Source organism: Ammodytes marinus (assembly GCF_949987685.1).
Source record: "Ammodytes marinus genome assembly, chromosome: 6".
Taxonomy (NCBI): domain Eukaryota; kingdom Metazoa; phylum Chordata; class Actinopteri; order Uranoscopiformes; family Ammodytidae; genus Ammodytes; species Ammodytes marinus.
In genome coordinates, this window is record NC_137235.1 from 6,201,057 (window position 1) to 6,215,489 (window position 14,433).

The 14,433-nt window shown below is 41.0% G+C and overlaps 1 protein-coding gene across 1 annotated transcript in view; it reads left to right on the forward strand.

Annotated features, from left to right (window-relative positions):
* The window catches only part of dclk2a (doublecortin-like kinase 2a), a 41,423-nt gene extending 27,468 nt beyond the window's left edge, over positions 1-13,955 (forward strand). The window contains exons 7-17 of the mRNA XM_080030189.1: positions 635-722; positions 1,591-1,696; positions 2,847-2,904; positions 3,267-3,386; positions 4,059-4,205; positions 4,285-4,418; positions 4,870-4,947; positions 5,310-5,406; positions 6,512-6,592; positions 6,965-7,081; positions 11,033-13,955. Coding sequence (XP_079886315.1) covers positions 635-722; positions 1,591-1,696; positions 2,847-2,904; positions 3,267-3,386; positions 4,059-4,205; positions 4,285-4,418; positions 4,870-4,947; positions 5,310-5,406; positions 6,512-6,592; positions 6,965-7,081; positions 11,033-11,734 — 1,728 coding nt within the window. The 3' untranslated portion in view covers positions 11,735-13,955. The remainder of the gene's footprint in view (positions 1-634; positions 723-1,590; positions 1,697-2,846; positions 2,905-3,266; positions 3,387-4,058; positions 4,206-4,284; positions 4,419-4,869; positions 4,948-5,309; positions 5,407-6,511; positions 6,593-6,964; positions 7,082-11,032) is intronic.
* The last annotated feature ends 478 nt before the right edge of the window (positions 13,956-14,433 follow it).

Genomic DNA, 14,433 nt, shown 5'->3' on the forward strand with positions numbered 1-14,433 from the left:
CTCACTTTCTCTCTGTCACCCTCACTGAAAGCCACGTAAAAAAAAAGTTATTTATCAGAGGAAAAAGCTTTTTTATGTCTCCATTTGGTGATAGAGGCCTTGAAAGCATCCCATTACTATTTTGGTCAAGATGGCCACGCTTTTAGGCTAAATAATAAATCCTTACTTTAACTACATTATGCCACAGTGACACACGGGAAAAAAAAACCTTCTGTACAGAACTGACAAAGATGGCTGACATTTCAAAAATATAGCCATAAGATGTTTAAAATGTCCAATGCTGTGTTGTGCAGAATAGACCCTCTTAACAAATGAATCATTCATAAGGGGTTTGACGTGCAGTGATAAGTGGTTATGGAGGAGGAGATCTATTCCAGTGGCTCCGACACCTCGGACATGTTGAAGGGCAGGGCTTATTTTAGTCCCCCTACTGAAATATTAAAATGTTGACATTTGTTCCAAACATGCCATCAGTCAAAGCCAAAAAAGGTGATGCACCAATAATGAACTATCTCTGCTTTATCCAAATACAGACTGTGTTGTGGGCACTTTCAAAGTGTATAGGTTGCCATGGTGACTTGCCTGGATATGGGTTTTTGTTCTAGGCGCTCACCTCTATTCTTGCCTCCTACAGATTCCTCCGTCACATCACATCTCTTTGCCAAACGTAAACGGCTCACTGAACAACCACCAGGAGCAAAGCAATCGACTCAGTCCAGAGGGTATGTCCTCCTCTCTCTCTCTCTCTCCCTCTCTCTCTCCCACTCTTTCTCTCTCCCATTCTCTCTCTCTCTCTCCCGCCCTCTCTCTCCCGCTCTCTCTCTCTGTCTGTCTCTCTCTCTCTCCCTCAATCCCTCCCTCTGTTATATTCATTTGATCTGCCAACTTAGACACTAACACTATTGCATGGACTCCCTCACCCTCTGGCATGTAGCAATGACATTGACTGTCACATTGAAAACATCCTCATCAGGGCTCATTTCAGAATTTGCTTGGCCAACAAAACACAGGGACAGAGTGGGCCTCGTGTGGAGGATAGGAGAAAATACTTCAGTGCTGTGTGAGCAGATACTTAACTTAGGGATTTGTGTGTGTGTGTGTGCGCGCGTGTGTGTGTGTGTGTGTGTGTGTGTGCAACTATTTTGTGACAACCAATTCCTTAGGAGTGAGGACATTTTGGCCAGTTCTCACTTTGTGACAGGCTTTTAAAGGGCTGTTTGACGGTTAAGACTAATAGGTTTTAAGGTTTAGGTCTAGATTGAGGGTTTGGGTTACGCATTTCATTTTGATAGATAGGGTAAGGATAAGGGTTAGGGGCTATGGTATGCATTATGTCAATGAATGTCCCTACAAGTATAGCCGTACAAACGTGTGTGTGTGGACATAATATTGCAGCTCAGGAGGACGAATTAGAGATCAGTGTGCGTCTTGGTGCCTGCGTGTTATGTTGTTACACAGCGTGTGGTCCCTTAATTCAGTCTGAGGACTGCTTGAGTTTCTGCCAAAGCTCCTTGGGGTTTTAATAAACAGCTAAAGGCTTGTCTGTCACCCCTCTGTAACCCCCCCCCCCCCCGTCTCTCTCCTCCACAGTCAATGGCAACTGCTACCTGCCCGCCGCCGCCATCTCGGAAAAATACAGGGTTGGCAAGGTCATCGGGGATGGTAACTTCGCCGTGGTCAAAGAGTGTGTGGAGAGGTAGGTGATGAAACAACAATTCAAACAGGCCGGACACGTTTAGTGCACAGTCGGCAGCTTAATGAGACGCACGCTAACTGCTCCATCAGGGCTTTTTTTCAAGAGAGCATTGTGGAGACCGAAATATCCCATGGATTAAAACCCAGCGGTGGATTCACTTCATTAGCCTTTTTAATCTCTGAGTCAACACACACACTCTGCCCAGGCACACAGGAGAGGAGAGGAGGACTGTCAAGTGTGTGTGTGTGTGTGTGTGTGTGTTCTAATCTAATGCACTTTTCCTGGAAAGTAACAATAGTTTCTCTGTGGAGAATATATTGTAAACAAACACAGTGATGTTTACAGTGAGAAGAGGCCTCAATGTACAATTAATTACCTTTCCCAGAAAGACCATTAGGAAAACATAAGTGATTAAAGATATAGAGTAACTTAACATCTATCTGAGAATCTTTATAGTTATTGCTATTTTTATAACTTCTTACCTTGCTGCAGTGATAAAGAAGTCTATTCTGGAGTGTGTCAGTCAGTACACCCTGACATCACTGTTGTTGGGGGTGTGGTTACTGGGGCAACAGATGATTATTGTTCATTGTTAAAAGCATCCCCATTAGCTGTCACCAAAGTGGGACGAGCTAGTCTTCCTCCACAACAACAAAAAAATCTCTTTAAAAAAGATAAACTAAAAGCAGTGAAACATTGTAGACATCATTATAAACATCATCAGAAAAATATGTAGAATAAATTATTACAGCATTACATTCACTATTACATTCAAACAGTAAATATGTTCATTCCCTACTCACAAATTTAAATAGTGCAGTCTCAGATGATACTTGAAAGATACTTTGCTCTTCAGTTTACATATATTCAGTGGGCAATTATTGATGGCACGACTGATGATCATCTCCATCAGTGATGTTGGGTGTGGTTGACACTGTGCTTCAACTTGTATCTGAGCCTGTGTGTCTGTGCTGCACTGCTGCATTGTGGCCGGTGCAGCAGCTAACATATCTTTCCAATAACTCTGTGGCACGTCTCCAGCTCCCTGTAACTGCGCCTCTCTTGTGAGCACTTGATTTGTATTACAGACATAAACGCAGCATCAGGGCTGCTTTTATTGTTGGTCTTAATTGCGCCGTTCCTCTTTTAGGTCCACCGGAAAAGAGTTCGCACTGAAGATCATCGACAAGGCCAAGTGCACTGGAAAGGTCTCACTCTTTTATTTTTTTATTTTTTTTCATGCACAACAAGTCACGACACATGACACACTTGTTCCACTGTGCATTATTAACACCTACATGATAATGAGTGAATGTATGTGTGAGTGTGTCTCTGATCCCGTTATCCGGCACAGTTAGATATGGCTGTTTAAAATTTAATTAATCACTTCACTCAAATTATCTTCACACTTTCACAGACGATGACACACACACACTGGTGAATCACACACTTCATATTATCAATGATGCAGCGTTTTTTCTCATTAGCATAATGGCTCAGTGTAAACCCTGTGTACTGGAGCATGCAGTATCGTGCTCACTTTGTGTTATTTGTCTTGGCCCGTTTCCAGGAGCATCTGATAGAGAATGAGGTGGCGGTGCTGAGGAAGGTCAAACACCCAAACATCATCATGTTGATAGAGGAGGTGGACACTTCCTCTGAACTCTACCTGGTCATGGAGCTTGTCAAGGTACAGCAGAGGGATTATAGGGTTAATATACATTGTCATATTTGCGTGGTTTTTAAGGTTTAACTTCCTTTTTTTAAATTTCTTTATTTCACCTTTATGTACAGGGGGAAGTCATTATTTCATTTAATTTAACCATTTTTTATACTCAAGAGATCACTTGAGGGGTGACCCTCATTAGCAATGATGTCCAGTCAAACAAATGCAAAGCAAAAACAACAATACATACGCAATATGCAATGCAAATACATCAAACACAACAAGCTGATAAAGAACAAGAGAACATGAAGAACAAGTTCTTACATACAATGGCGGCCTGACAAGGCATAAAAGCCACTAAGGTGAAGGGAAGGAGGGCTAAGGCATAACAAACATTAGACATTAAATGCAATTTAAAGTTGCATAACATTTTACTTAAATAGCAAACTAAAATTGGTATTGAGAAACACAGACTGCAGTCAACAAGTATAACATGAGAAGTGTGCAGGTGCATGGATGAATATGAAGGGAGAAACCTTACAAATGTGTTGTTGGGGAACTAGGATGTATAGAAAAAGAAGCAACTGCATACTGTAGATCACTGAAGATGGCGATTTTTTTTTTTTTGAAGGATGAATGCATGGGAACTAGTTTGTCCCGTTTTAAGTGTCTTTTGTTTCTTTGATCTTGTCACAGGGAGGAGACCTATTCGATGCCATCACCTCCTCGGCCAAATACACAGAGAGAGATGCCACCGTCATGGTGTACAACCTGGCTGGAGCTCTGAAGTACCTGCATAGCATGAACATCGTCCACAGAGACATCAAACCAGAGAACCTGCTGGTAAGTATTAACACTCACCCCTGCTTCATTGTCTTACAAATTCACCACCTCTTTGACTGAGCATGTGTTTCATTTGAAGGTGTTTGAGTATCCAGATGGCACCAAGTCGTTGAAACTAGGGGACTTTGGCCTGGCCACAGTGGTGGAAGGGCCGCTGCATACCGTTTGTGGAACTCCTACCTATGTGGCTCCAGAAATCATCGCAGAGTCTGGGTAATGTAGTTTTTTTTTGTCAGAATACTGTCAGCAGCTTTCACTGCCTAGATCTTAAGTTTTTCACCAGGGAAGGTGCTTGTTGCAGATATATATGCATGTTTTTACTCATGTGTCTCTTAAGAGGAAAAATCTGTTCTATGTACAATAGCAGAGTAGAATGTGGGTCTGGGGTTTTGCAGTACCGCCGTCTTATAATCAGCTGTGTGTAGATTAAAAGAAGAGTTTGTGTAGTTGTATACTGAATAAAGCAGCACAAACCCTATATCATACTACGTAGTATATTTGCTTCTATACAAAATTGTGGATTGAAAACCCTTTCTAAGATGTTGCTATATTTTACTTTAATTTTTTGTTGTGGGATGATGGACTATGGATATGGTTTGGTAACCCTAACCCTGTAACCATTTAGCTACAGTTAACACATAACTGACATAATCTCTTTCCACAGTTATGGTCTGAAGGTGGATATCTGGGCTGCAGGTATCATCACCTACATCCTCCTGTGTGGCTTCCCTCCATTCAGAAGGTAGCCTACATGTCCTCATTTAAACTGACTCAAACCATTGTTTATTCATGGCACCATGTGTTGCACCAACCAGTATTATCATTTTCTGTTATAATCAATAAATACAATGTTGAGTAAAGCTTTCAGACACAGATAATTAATTGGAAATGTCTTTTCATAACCATTACTTATACTACTTTACTGTGATTAGTCGTGTCAATGATTGTGAGACCGCAGTCTTGACTTCAATCATTGGTTCCATGTTTAACCTATAGCATAAAGTGTAGGTTATGGGTGTGAGCATATTTTTTTATTGTGGTGCAGTTTTTTCCCAGTTGCTGAGTAATAACAGTATGAATCTGTGTGTGCGTCTTCCCATGTAGCGAAAGCGACCTGCAAGAGGATCTGTTTGAGCAGATCCTTCTGGGCCATCTGGACTTCCCCACTCCGTACTGGGACAACATCACTGACTCAGCCAAGGTAGGGACCACATACAATAACACATGGGCATTTATGTCACTCTTGATGACATCAATACATTTTTTTTACCTTTAACTAAATGAAGAGTATAAAAATAGATAAAACACACATAAATTCCAATATTACCGACAGTGAGTTATCATTATACATAGACCGATTATGGACTTTAACTTAAAAAAAAAATATACAGTATATAGAAAGTTAAGTTTTCCCAAAATATTACCTCAAATGTGCGTTTTCTTTTTTTTTACAAAAACCACCTTTAACAGAATTCAGTGGTAAAAGCTATCACAAGGGTCTCCCCATGTTATATTTAAAACACACACCCACACCCTGTCAATCTGTATAGTTCACACTCCCATTAATGACTAGTGTGTGCCCAAGGACACAGAGACTCCTCCAACCCCTTTTATATAAATGTCATGTATTAAGGTGACAGTCAGCACTCAGCATGCTAGACTAAACTGCTAATTAAACCCACAGCTATTACAGCGGCCCTGTCACTGTAGACAAGTGCACAGTAATAGACACCATAGCATGAAACTACTTGCAGTAATGTAGCTGTAAAGGTTGTTCTTTGACTTTACGAGCGCACACGATCTCTGGTTTATAATCCCGCCCAAGTAAATCCCAAAGCTGACAGTGTGTTAACATCAAATAAAATACTTAAAGCTGCTCTAATAAAATTGTGTCACAATGACGACCTGTGAAGTGAATGGTATATTATTATGGACTATATCTTTTTATATGATTTCTTCAGCATTATGGAGCTTGTAAGCCTCTTTCAGCTGATTCCTTAGACCTGACCTGCAACTTTACTGATTTTTACAGTTGTTGGCTAACACATTAGCCCTATCAACTTAATAATTACGGTGCGATTTTCAGCTTGTAGTGGAGTGCTTCCTCCAAGTATACATTGAAAACTGATTATTGCAGCTTTAAACTAATGTTACATAAAAAAAATCTAGTTATTTATCTTAATATAAATGATGGCCCTATGTTTGGTGTTCATTGACAAAGTTAGATGCACTATCTGGGGGACACCACTAAGTTGAAATAATGTTTGTGTTAATATCGTCCTAAGCTCTGGTGTGTTTCTTTGCAGGAGCTCATTGGAAAGATGTTGACCGTCAATGCAGAGGCTAGATACACAGCACAAGACATCCTCTCCCACCCCTGGGTCACGGTATTTCATAGCACTGTTTTTTATTTTGTCTCCGTTTGCATGTGTATGTGGGCACATAACTTCCAAGCGTGGCGTTACTTTTGTTGCATTTGTACATTGGTATTATGTTTTTGTATGGAAAAAACATTGCACCACTTCACTTCATTGCGTGTGTGTGTGTGTGTGTGTGTGTGTGTGTGTGTGTGTGTGTGTGTGTGTGTGTGTGTGTGTGTGTGTGTGTGTGTGTGTGTGTGTGTGTGTGTGTGTGTGTGTGTGTGTGTGTGTGTGTGTGTGTGTGTGTGTGTGTGTGTGTGTGTGTGTGTGTGTGTGTGTGTGTGTGTGTGTGTGTGTGTGTGTGTGTGTGTGTGTGTGTGTGTGTGTGTGTGTGTGTAGGACGATGACGCAGTCATGGAGAACAACATGAAGATGGAGGTCACAGGTAAACTGAAGACGCACTTTAACACTGCGCCTAAGCACAACAACACCACCGCGGCTGTGGCAGTCATCATGGTAAGCATCCATAAACATTCACATATCAACTTGTGAACCATCCAGGGTTTTGTTAATATCATTGTTGAATTTTTGCCCAGTGTGTCTGAACTGTGCGAGACACAATACAGAGATGTTGCCAGTTGATTTCGAACATAAAAAAAAAAACATTTTAAGTTACAATTTTTTTCAGAAGTGTTTGAATAAATATAAAAATGTGTCTATCTTACTAAGTAAGCATACATTTGCATCTATATATATTTTTTGGAAAGAAAATAGATTATAATTATAAAAATAGATCTAATATTGAGATAATGGACATTACATATGGTTTTAAAGGAGATGTATACAGACACAAAGAGGTTTTGTAAAACAAACACCTAAACATAAATGTTGGACCTTTTTATTTGTCCTAGTATGAAATAAGAAATGTTATGGAAGCAATATAGACAAAAATCTCAAAATTGACCAGTGCTTTTGCCTGCGGTGTCTATCTGTTAAAAGTAATCCTATGACCTCCATGAGATCGTTAACTCTCAGCGCCCACTGTACTCTGCTATATTGGGCTTTTGACATTGGGTTTATATTAGCAGTCGATGAGGTGTCTGAAGCGGCTTGCACATGTCAGGCTCACTTCCAAACATTCGCTGGCGCACGGTGGCAAATGTTTGACCCAAATCCAGAACATTTGAGCTCCTTTTCTAATTCACTGTATATGAATCCCATGTATGTGTAATCACCGTGCCCAGAATATTTGACCTCAATCATCGTTGTGACGTCCAATTTGGACATAAAACCCTAACTTATGAACAAGACATGCTGCTGTAAACATGATGTCGGACAGTGTGTTAGAGATGGAATGATGGAAAAAAAAAGTAATAATAATCGGTGCTGGGCATTCCTGTAGCGGTCACATCCTTCCTACTTGTCCGTTCTTTGCCACGCCTCACTCGCATCATTTCCTGTCGGACATTTTTCGACTTCCATCACGTCAGGTCACACCACCCATCATCAGCCCACACACTCTCTTCAGTCTGTCCGTCTGAACTGAAGGCAGGAAAAAGGGGGGGGGGGGGGGGGGGGGGGGGGCGGGGTGTGTGTCTCATGAGAAATTTGATTTGATCTTTTGCTGCAAAAGGGCCTTAATTTTTTTGTTGTTGTAAATCTCATTTGACAGTTTGAGGTGTAAGCGCCCAGGCCTTGGCACCACCTCCTCCTCCTCCTCCTCCTCCTTATTCTCTCCATCCTCTATCTCCTCACCCCTCCTCCTCCTCCTCATCCCTCCCTCCCTCTCTCCCTCCCTCACACCCGACCGACCCAGGACCAAGGGGAACGCCTGGAGCTGAGAGCCCGGTACACAACCCCCCACCACGTCCTACTCATGTCTGCCTTCTTCCTTTCCAGCCATCGCCCTTCCCTTAGCCCTACTCCCTACATCTATAACAGCCCCACACACACTCTCACACACACACACACACACACTCACACACAACCGAGCATACACACACACACACACACACACACACACACACACCCACACACACACACACACACACACACACACACACACACACACACACACACACACACACACAAACGTGCATAAACACACACACACTCCCTTTCCCTTCCTTCCTGTTTCTTTCTCAGGCCGCTCTTCAGCACTAACTGCTCTCAATAGCCAACTGAAGTGGACCTCGCTAACTCTTAATGCTAACTCGCTCTGTCCTGGATTTTCTTGTTATGCTGCTTCTTTGCTAACATAACATTTCATCCCATTTGTATCGTCCTCACATGTTTACTGGGGGTGGAAATAATCGTCTGTCTTTTTTTTTAAGGATGTGCTTGTTTAAATCAATGTCATTGAGGTTATTTGGCACAGTTCACAGTGCTGGTGCAAGCCAATGTGAGAGCAGTTTCATTTGCCTCCCTCTCTGCCATTGTTATTCATTGTTGTTTTGTTAGTGATCTCATTCAAAAAACAGCTCCATAAAATCAGCTTTCTGTGGGTCCCCCAGAAACTAGAATTGGCTCCTCAGCACTGGCTCCATGTTATTGGCACTCTGGTGCCATCTTGTGGAGAAATCTGAGAACTGCGCTGGCACATTTCTGTGGTTTCAATGTGCAGAGATGGACTCAAACCAATGTGGCTTTATTGCCTTTGATACAAGTTTCCAGTGCACATCGTAAAGGCTGACATTTTTCTATATTTTTCTTAATATCAACAAATTCCAGAACAAAAACCTACAATATCTGTCTTTCAGTACTTTTCTGACTCCCCTTCCTTTACTGTGACTCGAAGCCCAGAACCAGATAGTTAATAACATTTTCCTTATAGGTCTATGAGTTACTATGATAGGCATACATTTGGAAAATGAGTCATACATATAAAGTTACATTTTTCCCCTTAAATAGCTGAGCCCTATTTTCAAAGGCGAGACACTGCAGGTGAATAGGGTTAACACTGATTTGGCCAAATATCTGAAAATTGACCAGTGCTTGATTTTTTTTTTTAAACAATGTTTTTGCCTGCCTTGTCTCGCTTTAAGAATCCTCTTTGTTGACAATCAGAAAGATCTAGAATAATGGCAGCCTTAACTTTTTTTTCAAATAGCCAAATTAAATATACCACTGCATTCTATTGAACACTCACCGACACGTGTTTCTGCCTGGAGTAGTCACCTATAGAAAGTCTTACAGTTTGTTCCAGCTCAGTCGTCTCAAATGCAAAGAGATCATTTGGTTTGGAATATAAAGAAATAGCACATTAACACTGAGCTGGAACATTAACTGTAATAACTGTCCACCTGCCGTCATGCTTGTTGTGTTAACTTTATTTTGTGAAAGCTGTGAGTAAGACTAGTCTCTGTCCCTTTTTGCTTCTCCCCCTCTCCCTGCATTACGTCCCTCTGATTTAGCTCCAAGGCAGCGGTATGTACTAACACTTAACGCTACGCTACCGTCATCTGCTGCTGACGCTCAGCATGAGGGCAAATGGGGAACGTCAACGACATTTACTAGTTTTTGTGTCCCATAGAGAGAATACATCAAGACTAAAAGCAGCGTGCATGCATCTGCTGAAAGGTGCAGTGTGTAATAACGCAGTGTTTTGGCACCATCTAGTGGTGAGATTCTAAATTGCAAAACTACTTTGACAAGAAGCTAGTAACTAAAGATTGCATCACCCACCCACTGCCTCAGGTCTTACTCTTTACACAATATCAAGTGATGAGGTGAAGATGTATTTAGTTATTTATTCTTTAGTACTTCTTCATTGTCTTCCAAAAGGTGCATTTATGTTGGGCACCCACTATATATAAAAAGTAAGGCCTTTAAGTTGGTCTCTTCTGTGCTACTGTAGAAACATGGCGATGCAACATGGCGGCGCACCTGCTCCTATGTTGAAATAAAACACTCTTTAGGCGATTTTACACTGATAAAAAACCTACATAGGAATATCATATTCCATTTCTCCCAAACTATTCTGAAAAACACCAATTCCCTTTGCACACTGCACCTTTACCAATTCGTAGTAAACATTTACTTCACTTTACAATAGCACAAGTTTACTTTTCTCATTTGCCCTTTTCTCTTCACGCAACATCTCACTGCTGGTCAGATTTGCCTTCTCTTGGGTTGAGTGTCACTGTGTGAAGCATTCTGTCCTTTTGTTCAATCACCTTTTCCGTTATTGTGTCCATTTTCATTGGCTTGTTCCATCATGTGTGTTGTTCATTCATAGAAAAAAAATTATAATAATAATGTTGGTCAGGAGTAAATTATTGTAGACTGCACTATATTCTTCTAAAACACATAAGGATTATTAATTTAACACTAAATTACAAAGGTTCTCCGAATTCAGTGTAGAACGACCCACAATATCTCTTTCTTTCTCTGTTCCTAGTTATTAGAACTTCAGAGGTAGGTAAGCATAAATCTAATTATCTGTCCGTTTTTTCTCTGTTTTGCCAGATCACAGCTCTAGATAAGGAGCCCCTCAAGCTCTCCACCCGTCCTCGTCCGGGACCCCAAAGTGGGCAATGTCCACCATCGCCTGCTGGAACTAAAGTCCCGCCTCCCCTTCCAGTCAAACCACCAGCCTCGCCTACAAAGCCAGCACCAGCTTCCCCAACCCAACAATCATCACCCCTCGCTAAAGAACCAAAACCGACCACGCTGCCGTCACCCTCCCACACCAAGACTGCTCTTCCCCAGGCAGCCGAGAGCACAGGGACCATGGTGTTTGGGCCTACATCCACCTGTAACGCTCCCTGCTCTTATTCCCAATTAGACAGTGGTGAACTTCCTCCCCTTGCTCCTGTAAGTCCGCTTCATTTATCCTCTGCACCATATTTACCTCCCCCTCCCGAAATAATAAAAACATCACCCTCCTCTCCCACCAAACCAGCTTACCTGTCCCCTTGTTCTCCCACCAAAAAAGCCACTAACTCCTCTCCTACCAAGTGTTCTTCCCCCTCAAAACAAGCGTCCCCCTCCCCGGTATCGCCTGTCAAACCCGCTGTGTTCTTCCCTCTCTCTCCGACCAGACAAGAGCCTTCTCCGGTCCCCCCGACCCTGTTTCCCTCTCCTCCTTCTACACCTCCCAGATCCATCACCCCGCCCTCTCCCGCTAGCCCTCCATCTCCCAATCCTCTTCATGTGGAGGAATTTTAAAGGTCACTTATTATGCTAAATGCACTTTTTCATGGTTTTTAAACATGAATATGGGTCCCTGGTGTGTCCAGAGAAAAAAACAACCCTCTCTCTTCTTCCAGCACTTTCTGAAAGATGTATCTCCCCTTATGATGTCATAAGGTGTTAAGCCACAGCCTCTCATAACCAACCTAACTTAGCACTACTTCCACCTGTGATAAGCACAACCCCAGATCCCCAATCAGAACATACTGGGCTTTTTTGGAAGCTGTCTGAAACGGAGCGTTTCAGACAGTGGCTGAATGGATGAGATTTAGCAATGGCATTGTGAGACCATATAAAGGGTTTTTTGGACACTACACCATGAACACACTTTCTAGTAGAAACCAATATTATGAATTTGAACCTGAAAAAGAGCATAATATGTGACCTTTAAATGTCACTCCATCGCTTTACATGTATATATAAAAAAATCATGATGAGGCTAAAACTTCATCTCAGGCGTTCCCAGTAGCTGTAAACTGAGCCAGTGACTGCTGTGTCCATATATTTTTCTCATTCTCATCCCACTCATTTTAAGAGAGACGGAGAATACCAGACATTTTCTAAGAGTTTGTGGATTGTATATGTGTTTGTATTTATTAATGGGGGTGTGGAGAAAGGGAATGAAGTGAATATGTGGCTATTCTACTGAGTGTTTTGTCTTTGGAAAGTCATGAATTAGTATATCATGTTAATGTGAATTCTCTTTTATTTATTATCCCACTTGACTGACTGTGGCTCTTTTGTAAATAGTTATTCATTACACACACACTATTGAGAACTGCTTTAGCAAAGAGCCAGTTTGTACATACTACAAGTATTTCAGCATATCAAACATCTGAAGTTGCTAGCTTCGTTACCTGTACTGTAATCTAACTATAACCACCATCAGTTTTTTTTCTCTGACCACAGCCATCCTGATAGTAACCTGCAAATGTACTGTTGAATTTAGGATTCCTATTATTATCCCTAGTCTTACTATACACAAGTACAGTGGGTTGACAAAATATAAGGTAACACCAGTAGCCAATATTGTTTAAGGAAATGAAAACAGCCTCAGCTCTCATTGGAGATTCTGTGCATTTGTGTGCCAGTAAAAGCTGGTTATGTTCATCCAAATTACAAACAAAAACTTTTGGTGCAGTGGTCCCCAACCTGTTCAGTTTGTTACCCCTCAAAAAATACACTGTCTACTTGGGATGCTTTCGTTGTAAAAATGCATATTTGTTTTGCTTAGTGGCCATTTCAATCAAATATTTAAAAAGCTTAATATATATTACTTTGAGGGCCTGAAGATATACAATAATTTTAATGAAGAAGCAAAACAAAATAAACATTTTAAAAATAATAAATAGAAATGTTGTGTAACCAGAATGTGTCTTTTTGCTTTCCTATCCAAACCTGTGAGCACAAACCCCCAGGCTGGGAACCACTGACCCGCTGTTTTTAGCCGTGCAAAAAGCTTTGGCTTCATTTGAAGAGATTTGAGATGTCATGAGATTTCTGTTGCAGCCAGAATATACATCAATATTTGTCAGGGTATCTATGAAAATGATAAGATATAACCTGGAAACACATCTCAAAAAACATTGGCAAGTAATACTCTTTGCATGTCCACATACTGCAAAACAAGCGTCTGGTGTATCTGTATCTTTGCGACGCATGATTCAATTTGGTCGCATATTATTTTGTGCACCCACTGTAACTGAAACACATGCGGACACATTGATTCACATGCAGTTTGTATGTATATATTTGATGTGAACATTGTACATAGTGTGAAGAACCTTAGTTGTCCACCTGAAACTTGAAGGTTTGTTTTTGCCTGTGTATCTCACAGCAGTTTGGCCAATCAGTCATAACTGCTGTGCACTTGTGAAGAAAATAGATCCAACAGACATGAAACCAACTTTGTTTCTAAATAATTGGTCAGAAACTGAATGGTTTTCTGTTACGACTATAGCTCTATAGAAAAAGTACACACACCAGATTATATTCCCAAATGCAAAGGGTTGCATGAAAATTCCTTCAAAAATATTCAGGCGATGGTTTATTGATCTGTTGGATTTATATGAATGAATGTGTTGTCAAGGTGACGGGTTTGTGCCTGACCACTAGCTTACAGCTTGTAGCTTAGTGATGCCTTCATGAAAACCAGCTTGAAAAAAATGGGGCTTCTAATTGTGCATCCGAAATATAAGTTCCAAGTGATTTGTTTTTGTTTTGTAGCCATTTTAAAACTCCACAGCATTTTCCCCCATATGGTGTTAGTAGGTCTTACTCTGCTTTACCCTCTTCAGGCATTTCAGCAGCATGCATACTACTTTTCCACACTTCCTTATGAGACAACAACCCCTCACACATAACACAAAGTCAAGTTGGTACATAATGTCATTCAAATGCCTCTCACCAATATGTAGTAAAAGTCGATTTTCATAAGCAGTTTGTAAAGGGAAATTTGTATGAAAAGACAGTTTGAAAACAGGAATATCACAAGTGTCAAACTGGATGAACTGTTTTTATGAAGCATAGAGAGGCTGCTTTTAATGTGCTACTGTTTTGAAATGGCAGTACAGCAAAATGAAAAATGCAATAAAGACTTCAAATGATTTTGTTATTTGTGTGTGACTTCATGTTGACCACTAGAGGGTGCTACACGGTCTTGGTGGAAAAATACA